General features: G+C 36.7%; 2 protein-coding genes across 2 annotated transcripts; one reads left to right on the top strand and one right to left on the bottom strand.

Annotated features, from left to right (window-relative positions):
* Positions 1-135: 135 nt before the first annotated feature.
* On the bottom strand, positions 136-12,041 carry LOC107880061 (lysine--tRNA ligase, chloroplastic/mitochondrial). The gene is made up of 14 exons (XM_016726984.2): positions 11,710-12,041; positions 10,094-10,312; positions 8,229-8,340; positions 6,691-6,799; positions 5,768-5,825; positions 4,580-4,648; positions 3,131-3,238; positions 2,767-2,859; positions 2,524-2,628; positions 1,537-1,743; positions 1,297-1,391; positions 1,011-1,101; positions 620-799; positions 136-495 (listed from the first exon to the last, which is right to left on the bottom strand). The coding sequence occupies exons 1-14, from the start codon at positions 11,941-11,943 to the stop codon at positions 403-405; spliced, it is 1,773 nt and encodes a 590-aa protein (XP_016582470.1). The 5' UTR covers positions 11,944-12,041; the 3' UTR covers positions 136-402.
* A 797-nt stretch (positions 12,042-12,838) lies between these two features.
* LOC107879584 (putative uncharacterized protein DDB_G0277255) lies at positions 12,839-13,655 on the top strand. Its single transcript, XM_016726602.2, has one exon. It carries the CDS (start codon positions 12,903-12,905, stop codon positions 13,452-13,454), a length of 552 nt encoding a protein of 183 aa, XP_016582088.2. The 5' UTR covers positions 12,839-12,902; the 3' UTR covers positions 13,455-13,655.
* The last annotated feature ends 490 nt before the right edge of the window (positions 13,656-14,145 follow it).

Genomic DNA, 14,145 nt, shown 5'->3' with positions numbered 1-14,145 from the left:
AATGAACTATAGACAGAGCGGATCCGAATTAGTCGAGCTCAAATGCAATATCGGATACTAGACAAGAAACAAAAAGCAATAGCCTAAGCATCACTTCATGAACGCTCGTGGTAGTAATTACTAGAAGTTCAAAAGGAGAAAGCAAGAAACAATTAAATTAGTGGTATGTGGCTTCAAAATTTTAAAGAGGGATTAATTGTGTATTTTCAACAATTACTAGGGATGTTGTGCAAGTTTTATGGAACTATTGGTATCTAGCTAGCTGGGTAAATGATGATAGATAATTGAGTAAATTTTGAGAGCCTAAAGGAAACGTTTTACTAGCTTTATCCTTGAGTCACCCTTGCAACTATCCTGACTCAAAATTGGCAAAATTTGTGTAGTAAGCAACTCTTCGTGAAGCTATTGTTGAATCTTGAGGACTGGGAAAGCAATAACATCGCGGATGCTAGCTGAGTTTGTCAAAAGCATTACTAGCCTGTCAATGCCAAGTCCCTGTCAAAAGCATCACGGAGCAATAGTCAGAATGTTTCAACTCTACTTCTTATGAATCATCAACGACTACAAGTTCCGTAGGTTGGAAAAAGTATGCACTTCAGAAAGAATCGAATCAACATACCATTCCGGAAGCTGGAGGCATTCCGTATTCCAAAGCTGTGAGGAAATCTTCGTCAAGAGTTACTTCATACGAGTCATCATCATCTTTGTTCTCTTGTTCCTTGGCACCGGCTACCTTATTTAAGTCTGATGCTGCTTTTTTCTCATTATGCTGCCTCACTTGTTCTTCCAAGCGTCTCCTCTGCAGCAAGTTTAAACACGACAGTAAATTTCTGTGCTGCGTATATAGCACGCAGTACAGCCAGACTAACAAATAATTCACTGATTATGTCGTGACTGTGACTTCAAGTTCATGACTGTTGGTCCTGCTAGATCCGGCATTCTGACCAAGCAATTCTCACGAATCAAGTAGCATAGATGTACAGAGTTTCAAGATTTCAACACTAGAATACCTGGTCCAGAGGATCAGTTAATTCTGAGAAGGCATTCGCCATCTCACGACCACAAATGAATAGCTCAAATCTCTCAGTTAAGCCTGAATGCCTGCAAAAAACAAATATCGCATAACAAGATAGTTGCGGTGTATAATAGAAGTGAAAACTACTAAAGCAGTCTACTTTTGTACTATAATTTTAAAATCAGGTAAAACAAAGTCTACTTTTTGTATTATATTACACAATCTAATATTCATTTGAAGCAAAATATCACAAGATCCAATATTAACATCAGGAAAAGTACCTTCTATGTGGTTTGGCCAGTGGAGATATTTCAATAGGATAGTCCAAGACAAAAGTCGGTTGTAGAAGCTTTGGTTCTACTACCGTCTCAAAAACCTGAAAATGGGTACAACACAAAGCAGTTCACATAAAAGAACCATCTTAACCAATAAGATATTGTGGCATTGATATGTGGTTAAAGCTGCCAGTTCTATTTATCTGCAGAAGGGAACATAAAAATTTCTAAAGAACATTATTCAACCTCATTAAGCAAATGTCCAACAGAAGAGCATGCTTCAATTGAATTCCTATCCAGATCATCACCAAGAATATCAATTGCTTTAAGAGTATGTTCTTTAGCAGCTTTAAGATCGTCACCGAAGTTTTTAAAATCAATCCCCGTAGCTTCTCTCACAAGATTATGCATTGTTTCCCTCCTCCAAGGTCTTTCCAAGCAGATCTCCACACCCTGCAAGAAAGCATAAAGTTTGATTCCTTAGCTAAAGTTAAAGGGCGATTTAAAAAAATGAAATACCAAAAGTGAGACCAAAAACCTATTAAGCATAAAACTCATAATTCACTGAAAAGTTGGTTCAACTCATTAAATGTGTAGAATCTGACCATGTTTCAAAACCAGTGCTAAAATATTTTCCACATTCTCCAAGAAAACATATGCAGCACATGAAAAGACATGAGGTAGGATCTCTGGAAAAGATAAAATAAGACGAGGTGGTTTGCATCAACTCAAGGAAACAGGTCAGGTATCCAAATAGTAACTGAAAAATGCTGCGCTGGGCATTTTGGGCAAACATTATTCCGCCATTCAAAATAATGTTATTATGATGAGAGAATATTTTTGTCACGGCACACAAGATGGTCGAATACAGAAGATACATCACTTAAGGAAGCTCTCTATGAATGGAAACTGAAAAGGTGCCAAACAAAAACGCATGATGCCATTGAGAAAGAAGTTCACATGATTCCTCCTATCACTCATGGTCCATCCTTAGAGCCAGATCAAGAAAGAACTAGGTTGGCTTCTGAGGGAACTTAAAAGAATAATCAAAGTCAGAAGCTTGCAAGTTCAACCAATTCTCAGTATTAAGACTTCAATATAAGGATGGTTGCCACACGTATTCCTGTAAGTGACTAGTATCATGTTCGACAGAGCAGATACATGAAAATACAAAAAATGATCACCAATTTCAAACACTACTGATCAAGATTAGCCAGAGGAAAGGGTACTTACCTGGTAATCAATTTTAAGTTTCCCATTAACTGCAAGGGCACATCGGGTCACAATCTCTTCTGCCATATTCATCATGCTTTCATAGTCAGAGTATGCTTCATATATCTAAAATGAATGTTAAAACGATTATTGATCATTTTGCAGGAAAACTATTTGATTAAACATTCTCCAAATGGATCTGTAAATTCGCTTTGAAGCCCAATAAACTAAATAACGAGAAGTCCTTTGACAAAGAGCTATTACCTCAATGGTGGTGAATTCAGGATTATGACGAGTTGAAATGCCTTCATTGCGGAATATACGACCAATTTCATACACTTTTTCGAATCCCCCAACCTATCGTCACGCAAGAAATATGATGGACTGTTACAAAGAAGCAGAAAAAGCACAGCTCTTCTAATAAGAGTGAGGAAAGTACAACAGAAAGTAGGGGTTCTTTCCTTCCCCATTTTTTGTCCTATGTGCACAAATGCACAGGATTAATCATGGTTCCAGCAGCTATTCAATCTTTTACGTTTATCTCCATGAAGAACTAAATAATTGAAAGTAGTCTCATGTAAACATTTTCTTGGAAAAGAAATATAATGTAACTGCAGGAAAAGCTCACCAGCATTCTCTTCAGATGAAGCTCTGTTGCAATTCTCAAATAAAGATCCCTTCCAAGAGAATTATGAAACGTAATAAACGGCCTAGCTTCTGCGCCACCAGCTGCTCCCTAGTAAATGAAACTCTGATTAAACACAATAGGAAAAATGCGCTTCTTAGAAACAACAGAAATCCAAATCCTCAAAAGGGGAGGGGAAAACAAATAGATAGGATAAAGTCAGAATCACAGCTACTAATATGAATATATCAAGTCTTTTTTCTTTTTATTTTTCTATTCTTCCTTTATATACTAACCCGTAATTGCTCAGCAGGGACAGAAGTATGGCAGAAAGATACGGGATCATCCAAATCCAATAGCTTTAGCTCAAACATTGTATATATGTTAAGAATCCACTAAAGAAGTATAAATAATGCATTGCACCCAATAAATCAAAATAGAATCAAAATCGAACCCATAAATATCAAATCTTGGATTGACCTGTGTTTATCAGGATACCTAGAGCGAGGACAACTGATTTGCACGAACATTGCAGTAACAAACTGACATGTAACATTAATACGATCAATTCTAACACACTAGCCTTGTCATATGCTCATGACCCACTAGTAAGGAAGAGATTAGAGAATGCAGATGGGTCCCTAAAGCTCCAAGTTTGCCTGGCAGCACCAAGGTTCATCCTTACAGCTGAGAACTTAAGAGAAAGAAGTATAGCACACACAAACTGATGATATATATAGAAGAGATTGGGAGAAGATGCAGATCATTCGCTGGTCATTGTCAGGTAACATACTAGTTATGGGGCATGCATTGAATTTATTTGGTACAGAATGGACCATGTGTAACACCGGAAGAGATATGCTAATTCGCTCAGGATTGAGGAGGAGAAGTGAAGCTTAGCACATAGTTCCTCTAACTCTTATGTGGAAGCATTCGAAGGGGTGGAAAACTCCTCTTTACAAACTAGGGGCCTGTTTTCTATGATTTTTTGGTGCACCTATAAGATTTCAGTTAGTACATATGACCAGCTGCAACATAGAATCACATTTTTATTTAGATTCTCTTAACTTTTGCATGCATGCCACATGTATATGAGAGTTCTATATTAATACCACAATTATTTTATTGAAAATGGAAGAGATTAACGTGGGAATCATCTAACTCCTTCCATTCAAGGATATTTTGTGGGGATTGAAAACCTGCCAGTACCTCTTTCTTGTAACAACCAATACCAGTTAAAAAACCTATATTCCCTGAACAAGAGAGGCAACAGTTCAGCTGCATCCAGCACTTGGAGTTTACAAAAGCAAACGTTTTGACACCGAAAACATATTATAGTCTTTCATGGAAGAGTAGCTCACAAGCTTTATCGAAAAATGCTAAAATGGAAAATAGATCACAACTAAATAACCAATAACATTTGCCCGTACAACCAAAAGGAACTTCACAAACCTGGAGAACAGGTGTTTCAACTTCCACAAAACCAAAAGATTCCACTGACTGACGTATCTCTGAGATAATCTACTGAAGGAAGGATTAAATCAGCATCGAATATAGTGCACATTTTTTCATAGGGAAAGACGAAATATTATGCCTTTACAATGTCCATTTCTGCCTATTGCAGCAGAACTTCCAGAGTAAGTAGCAGTATTAGTTTACTACAAGTCTCCACCTTAGGTAATTCAAGAAAGACAAAACAATATATAACTAATCACAAAACGGCTATTTCTGAGGTTAACTTCATTTGCAAGAGACTATTACTCTGGGAAGATTCAAAGAAACAAATGCTCAGAGCAATACAAATAGCTGAGAGCATTTTCCTTTACACAAGAAAATTCCAAGTAGAATCTTGTCGATTGTGGTTTTTATTAGTTAAATGTGGTTAAAAGTGCATTAGTTGTTCTTATCACTCCGGATTCCGATCTATATGACCTCCGGGCGATAGAGACAATTTTTCTATGAAGTGTATATAAATATCACACAAGCTAAATTAATAAGCTGAAAAGTTGTTTAAAATTTAGGGCTTGAATTAGGCTATTTATAGATCATGATCTGGGTTAAACAGATTGAACTTGGAACACAATAAAGTAAATCAGACATGTGGATCCTCAAGACCTCAACAAACGAGAAACTTTACAAAACCAAAAGAAGAGACATAAAAAAAGTACTGATCAATATTATTCTTTCAATAAGTGAGATATCATCTATATGATGTGCTACATGCACTCCAAAAATCATCAAGTACAACAAAAGGCATGTTTGAAAGCAAATATTTGAAAATCCAGCTACATTCTGATCTAGTAAGCTATTGTTAAGAAATAATGAGATGATATAGGAAGTGGAGGATGCTAACCAAAAGATAGTTTTGAGACCAAAGTAAGAACAGAAAACTATATGCTCCCTGACTCACAAAATTGATGAAATCTCCAGTTATTTTTAGTTTGGAAGGAGAAAATAGAAGAAAGTTTGTAGACCAACGATCACAAACTATTAACTCTGTGAAATGTGAATATATCCATACTGCTGAGCAAAGTAATTTACTGAAAGCTTTACAATTCAAGAGGTCACCAAATGATGATAAGAAAGACGTTATTGTACTTTTGACGTAACAGTCAGAAGATAAATAAATAGCTAACCTACCTTTGCCCTCTTGCGAAAGGTATCAGCCACCTCAGGATTTGCAATCATGTCAACATACCTATCATAAACAGCAAGGAGAGTGAACACACCCTGATTTTGGAATACGAAGCTATCACTATTTGCTCTTGCTTTATTATTATTTATTTTTTTGAGCTATAACAATTTGTTCCATGCTTTATTAGCACATGCCTCAACAACATTTTCGTGCAACAGTAAAGAAAATTAGTCATTAGACTGGTTTCCTCCTCGTATGCATAAGATATCATGAGAAGAAAGTCAGAAACATTCGGAATAGAAGATATCCTCTCAAGAAACCTGACATTGAAAAATAGTTGTAGATATATGTCAAATGCCGAAATCTAAGGCAGATTGCATATTTTCCTTTGCTTTAGCTACTTTAAACGATCAAGTTATATGGAAGCACAAAAGCAATGCTCCCAGGACTTTGTTTTAGCGGTACTAGCCCTCGGATAGAGGGATAGGTCCATTATTCATCAAGTTTCAAATTGTGTGCAACTAGCCTTCGGGGATTTCTCGGTTATTAAAAAAAGAAAGTGAAAGGAAAATACAAGCAGAGAACCGCATAGCAAGTATATGAGGCAAGGGCGCCAGACAAATATGCAGACAACCCCTGCACATAGCAGGAGCTTTAATGCATTGGACTGCCCTTTATTCTGGAGGAATAAAATGTGTCAGTTATTTCTTTTTTGATAATGTAAAATTTCATTAATAGAAGTACCGAGGAGGTACAAAAATGTGACAGTCATAATATGTATTCAAACTGAGAAAATAAAAAGCTTAATTGTAAAATGATCCATTCTAGAGAATTCCTATGATAGTCGTGCAATCACCCCTCCAGAAACAAGTCAGAACCATGCAACTAGAAGCTTCAACCATAAACTGGTGAAAGAAATAAAACTCACCGCTGTCGATAGCGCTTGTCTATATCAGTTAAGCCATGATATTTGTCCGGCAGTGGAAGCAATGACTTCGTGAGAATTGAGAATGATTTTACGCATACAGATAGCTCCCCTAGAAAAAAATGAAAAAAAAAAAAAGGGAAGAAAGAGTTCAATGAAAAGTGCTTCAAGACAACAGCCGCTTCAAGACTTCAAGACAACAGCTCAAACAATCAGAGAAACAAAAGAAACAAAGTTCAAAAAAATATGATTCACGTCTTTGCAAAAAGCAATTACTCAAAATCATGCACATTTTTTCACGAGTTTGGAATCATAAACCAAATCAAACTTAAATGGCATATACAGAACCTGAAGACCAAATTGATGCTACTGACTAAAAGGAAGCAAATTTTAAAAGCCTGCTACGCCAACCAGAAATTTCCATCTTAGGCATGCATAGGATACCATGACTATCTGAATGCTCGTGGATATATCATCTGCTTCCTTAAAATAAAAATCGAAGAACTAAAAGATAGGATGACCTTGATGAATGAGTAACAAGTTTTAGCGAACCACAAACATGGATTAAAATATACTACTTCAGTTCAAAATGCTTATCATACCTTCAACTTTGTGTTTTCCTGAATATTAGTCAACATCCCCAAAAACTCTTTTTTTTTTCAAAAAAAAAAGGAATTTGATACGTTAAATACCAGAGAAAGAAAATTTAATTGGATCCGCATTACTCTTCCAGACACAACTTTATGTTCTAATTTATTCTTTAAGAACACAAAATCAAATATGACCCTATTTACCTCCTCTTAATACTAACTGTCAAGACAAAAGGGATAACGAAATTGGACAGTACCAAAATGTGTATGTACCATCTGAAAAGAAGTTGAGTTTATTCCTAAGGAACCTAAATTTTGGCATGTTCATTGATGAACAGCAACACTTGATCTCATAGATCTCTCATACATGGTCACCTCAAAGGTTATAAGCAGACAACAACACGGCCTCCTGTGTCCAGGGTTTTTATTGTTCTTGTAGCTTTCTTTTGACTAAAAGCTCATATTTATTTAATTTGATTGTGTTTTTCCTTCACCCGAGCAATAATATGATCAAAAGAAGAAAGAATAAAGGAAAGAAGAAAATTCCTCTTGATGCAACCAAAGGAACAGCAAAGAAGAGAGTGTATAATTCAATTTTTTGCAACATGTATACCCTTGATGTGTCCACCACATGTCTTCAGCATGTCAAGAAGAAAGCAACATCTTTTTTACTGGGTTGCAAGCTCTAGTTAGGATCTTAAAACTACTAGCGGATAGACCCAAACTGATAATAAGATGAAAAGGAAGAGGAGGAAGAGGATTCAAATATTTCACAAGACTACCGAAGGCAAAAAAAATGCACAAATGTATTTATGAACTAATCTGTCTTAGGTTTAAATTACTTCCAAGTTCAACGATGAATATAGATATAAGTGAATGGTGAGCCTATTCATAAAATAAATAAGAATGGATGTCAAAGTAGAACTAGGATGGGTATAGACACAAAATTACCTTTCTCTGTGCGCTTGATTGAACCATTTGCGCCCAATATATCACCAATATCAACAAGGGTCTTCAATTGCTCAAACTGATCACCTACAAGCCTTTCCTTCTCACAATAAAGCTAAAACCAACAATAACTTATTTCAGTGGAGTGCAACATTTGTCTATCAAAGATTGATAATTTAAAGGTAAAACAACAACAACAACAACAACAACAAACCCAGTGTAATCCCACAAAGTGGGGTCTGTAGAGGGTAAAATGTACGCAGTCCATACCGCTACCTCCGAAGAAGTAGAGAGGATGTTTCCGATAGACCCCCGGCTCAAGATAAAGGGTAGTAAACAAGAGCGTATTGAAACATGAAGCAGGGTGGATGGCATAACATAAATAAGGAATAAGACATAATAAAATAAAAATCAGAGCAATACGAAATAAGATAAATAAGCGCAATATGGAATAAGAGCTAAGAAATAGGACATCTGAAATAGGAAACCCACCTAGTAGCAACATACACTCATAGACCAAAGACACCCACCACACCCAAACCGTCCTAACTAGGGGCTCCTACCTATGGACATAGTCCTAGGGTTACTAACCTGGCTATACATGAGCTCTTCTAAATACTTGCTACAACCCACGCACTCATCCTAGCCTTCTACCCTTATCGGCGACCTCCACACCTTCCTATCTAGGGTCATGTCCTCAGTAAGCTGAAGCTGCTCCATGTCATGTCTAATCACTTCCCTCCAGTATTTCTTCAGCCTACCTCTCCTCCTCCTGAAGTCATCCAACGCTAGCCTCTCACATCTACGAACTGGGGCATCCGTGCCCCTCCTCATCACATGCCCAAACCATCTCAGCCTTCCCTCCCGCATCTTGTCCTCCATCGAAGTCACTCTCACCTTCTCCCGGATAATCTCATTCTTAACTCTATCCCCTCTAGTAAGCCCACACATCCAACGCAACATTCTCATTTCCGCCACCTTCAATTTTTGAAAGTGGGAGTTCTTAACTGGCCAACACTCTGCTCCATACAGAATGGCTAGACGGACTGTCACTCTGTAGAATTTGCCTTTAAGCTTAAGGGGCACCTTCTTATCACACAACACTCACGAGGCGAGCCTCCACTTCAACCAACCTGCTCCAATACGGTTAGAGACATCCTCATCAATCTTACCATTCCCCTAGATCATAGCCCCAAGATAGTTAAAACTATCCCTCTTACAAACATCCTAAAAATCCAACCTCACCACCACATCGTCCTCCTGTCTCAAGTCACTAAACTTGCATTCCATATACTCCGTCTTGGACCTACTCAACATGAACCCCTTAGATTCAAGCGTTTGCCTCCAAGCCTCCAATTTTTCATTCACACCCCCCGCGTCTCATCAATCGGTACTACATCATCCGCAAACAACATACACCAAGGCACCTCCCCTTAAAGGTAAAACATTGTTGCTTAACCAGAAATAAGAGAAAATCCATCATAACAGGTTCAAGGGATATATCTCAGAGAGGTTCCTAACTTGAAAATAGCTAACTGAACCTAAAGGTTCAAGAAATTGCAATCCCAGTTTCTTTTGTACATAATTGCTAAGCTAAACAAGAAACACATGAAATGTGTTGAAGTATAGTTTAAAAGGAATATGCAGTTGGACCAAATAGAGGATAGGCCCTATCCATATCCAGTACTGGATACAGCCTATCTAGTAAAGAAACCAATAGCCAGTACCATGAGTCATAATTAATTAGATGTACAAAGAATCTGTATTTTATAGTAAAGCAGCACTACAGCTATTGCAGCTGACTGACAGCCGGCAATGTAAAACATCGAAAGAAAAAACAGTAAGCAGATTATGGCAAATATAAAAACCTGAATCATGCCAGAATCATCTCTCAAAGTTAAAAACGCGAGCTTTCCAAAAGCTCTGCGAGCCACTATTCTTCCTGATATAGACACATAATCATTTTCGCTGTTTGACTCTTCACCATTTCCCAGATTCTTATAAATCTCTTGCAGTTGACTGGCCGTGTGAGTTCGATCCCACTTATAAGCATAGGGTTCCAAGCCATTGCTTCTCAATTCTTCCACCTGTGAGCAAGCAGAACACTTACGCTCTGAAGAAGAAATTGAAGATTTACATGGACATGGCATAGATCCAGTAGAACAAGGAAAATGTAAAGATCAAATGGCTTATGATGGTACAAAGCTGCCATTAGTGGGAAATATTATTGCAAAATCTTTTAAAATCCTTATTAATTCGTGGGTGAAATTTCGAAGATAAATTTCATTACTCAAGGTGCTTACCTTTACATGTTCTGAACTGTAATGATGGAACAACATTAAGCTACACTTTACAATCATGATCTCATAAAGCATTGATACATCTACACAAGCTTCTAGGTGTACCATGCAGCTTGATGTCCAATGTCAGGAAGAAATTAGCATACGTTACTCATATAAAGCCGAGATTTATAAGGACTATGATGCCTAGATATCCACCAAGCATTAAGGTTGAATGTTCTTATCTTGAGAAACTAGAACACATGTTCATAATAAAATCTAGATTATTCCCAGAAATTCTAAATAGGTTCACAAATACTCCTTTTACCCCAATAAAAGAATAGTTACATATGCAAACTCTATAGCTAAGTACTAGCTCCGCACAATTAATATAACAATTATTTCCTTTTAAAATGTCCAAATGTTTGAAACCATTCCGTTCCCACATAAGAAATCACCTATTGTTTTTCTTTTGTTTCCATTAGGATTTAAACCTAAAACCTCATGGTTCTCAACAACGACATTTTCATAGAGATACAATTTTCACACTAATACTCCAATATTCCGCTAATTGCAGTAGTTTCAGCTGCACCTATTTTCTTCTAACAAAAAAGGAGCTTTAACACTGAGCATTATCATAAAGATGCAAATTTTCACACTCAACTACTCCCACATTCAACTAAATTCCAATTGATTTCATGTCCATATATTCGCAATCATTGTATAAAAATGCAATTTTCACACTCAACTACTCACAAATTCAGCTGAATTTCAATTGCTTTCATCCATATATCCACAATCATCGTATAAAGATGCAAATTTTACACTAACTCTACTCCCACTTTCAACTAAATTTCAATTGATTTCATGTCCATATATTCACAATCATTGTATAACGATGCAATTTTCACACTCAACTACTCCCAAATTCAACAAAATTTAAATTGATTTCATGTCCGTATATTCACAATCATTGTATAAAGATGCAACATTTTCACTAACTACATCCACATTCATCTAAATTTGAATTGCCTTCATGTCCATATCTTCACAATCACTATCATAACGATGCAATATTTACACTAACTACTCACAAATTCAATTGATTTAATGTCAATATACATTCACAATCATAAACAAAAAATGCAATATTTACAGTCAACTACTCACAAACTCAACTAAATTTGAAATAGTTATTAGTTTACCTTTTTTATACGAATGGCGCGAATAGCTTCTTTATCGGAAGTGGAAGTAGAGTTGCCGGAAGATGACCTCCGGTTCCGGTTGTTGCCGCCGCCGCCGCCGGCTCTACCGGTAAGTTCAACCGTAGAAGAAGAAGAGCAACAACGAACAATGAAGAAAGAAGGAGAAGGACGGAATCTGAGAGAAGTAAAAGAAGCAAAGTGGATAAGTTGCTTCAATGGCTGCAAAGCTTCCATTGTTCCCAATCCTCTTTTCTCTTTTTTCCTCCAAAATACTATTTATAACTTTCTTCCCAAACATACCACAAGGGAATTTTATTATTTTACATCAAACAAAATTACCTATTTTGTCTCAATATAATTTTCTTTCCTAGGGCGTCGCTATTTGTATTGAAGTCCTACTAAATTTAAATTCGTATTGTAAAGATGAGCCTATAGGGGGTTCATATATATTGAAGTCCAACTAAATTCAAATTTGTGTCAAAAAGATGACTGGGGATTCGAACATATTAAAGTCCGACTAAATTTGGGTTCATTCAAAAAGATGACTTCGTACAAGGGATTCAAATGTATTGAAGTGCGACTAAATTTGGATTTGTGTCAAAGAGGTGATTCCGTATCAGGGGGGATTCGAACGTATTGAAGTCCAACTAAATCTAAATTCGTGTCGAAAAGATGACTCTGTATCAAGGACCTGACTAAATAATAGATTCGTGTCGAAAAGATGACTCCGTACCATGGGGATTCAAACATATTGAAGATCCACTAAAGATGACTCCGTACCAAGAGGACTCGAACCAGAAACCTCTAGTTAAGGATGAAAAATTACTTACCACTCCATCCCAAATCCTGATTAGTCTCAAAATATTTTCTTAAATTTAAGGGGTGGGTTTGGTACGAACAAAAATATTTTTTCATTAGAAAAACTTTTTTGAAAGACGAATTTGTTTCTTATATATTTTTCAGTGTTGATAAATAAATGAAAAAGAAAAAATTATCTCAAAAAAAACCAAACTCAATTAAATATGATAGCCCTTAAATTATTGAAAGTCAATGGTAATGGCAATTGTCCACACCTCCTCACTTTACTCTCCACTTCACCCATTTAACAATATCCAAAGCAACATATTATTCCACAATTAGAAAATAATTAATGACCCCAAAAGTTTATAAACCAAGTCTCCAAAAAAAAAAAAATGAGATACTTAAGATGCGTATCTGGGATTCAGATAATATATACGATGTTTTATGTATCGACATTGCCATTGATGGCATTGGAAGATAATAATTCATTAGTCACATCGCTGGGGGGAAATAATGGTTCATTAATAGCATCTTCGATGGAAAATAACAATTCATCAATGCTAATGTTAGGGGCAAATAATGGTTCATCGATAGGAAATATTAACAATTCATCAATGCCAGTGTTAGGGGCAAATAATGGTTCATCAATAGAAAACATTACTAATTCATCAATACCAATGCCGGTGGGAAATAATGGTTCATCATCGATAGAAAATGTTAACAATTCATCAACGACGACGTCGGGGGAAAATAACAGTTCAACATCAGCATCGTTAGGTCAGAACTATAATACTGTGATGTGTGTTAGAGATTGCATGCGCATATGCATGACTTTGGACAACGCAACCTCGAAGGAGTGTGAGGGTGCTTGTTACAAGGGATGTAAGCCATTGCTTGCTAGGAAAGAAGTAGGAACCATTAATAATTTTAATTTTTCACAATAATAAACGAAACTGGTAAAATTGTTGTCATGCAATCAGGAAGTCGCTGGTTCAAGAGTTTGAAAACAGCCTCTGACAGAAATGCAAGGTGAGGCTACACTCAACGGGAGTTTTACTGCACCGGACTGTCTTTTTTTAGATTAACAAACGTAACGATTTTGAGTAAATGATAATGATTTGACTCCTTATTTTTGAGGTTGTATATATGCATGCATGTTGTATATTTAAATACTAGTGACTTTTTTTTTTCTTTAGTTAAATTTGTTGGAGCTGAGAGAATGTGAAGAATTAAACTCAAAAATGTGAGTTGGTTGTAAACTTTGCCATGAAGGCCCAACCAGTGTGAAAGAGGTTTTGGGCTATGTGGGCTGGTACTAGAATGAAGGCCCAAAAGGAGTAATCTTCTTTTCGAGCACGAAATTACGCCTAGTGTCCTTCGAAGTGACGGGTCTTGAAGTTTCCTCTCCCGGAGTGTGCGGTCTTGAATTTTGGCATGGTAAGTAAATTCTAGTGTTTGCCTATAAGGCAAAACTTCCGGTCGATTGTGCGGGTTCATTGTCTTGAAATGTCATGAACGTCTATCTTATGGGCAAGAGTTAAAACGTATGTCTTATGGGCGACAACTCTAGGTTTTGCCGATAATGCATAACTTCTGGTCAGCTCGAGCAGGTTCACTGTCTAAAACGTCCTGAAC

Source organism: Capsicum annuum, chromosome 8 (genome assembly GCF_002878395.1).
Source record: "Capsicum annuum cultivar UCD-10X-F1 chromosome 8, UCD10Xv1.1, whole genome shotgun sequence".
Lineage (NCBI taxonomy): Eukaryota > Viridiplantae > Streptophyta > Magnoliopsida > Solanales > Solanaceae > Capsicum > Capsicum annuum.
This window is presented reverse-complemented; position numbering and strand designations above follow the sequence as displayed.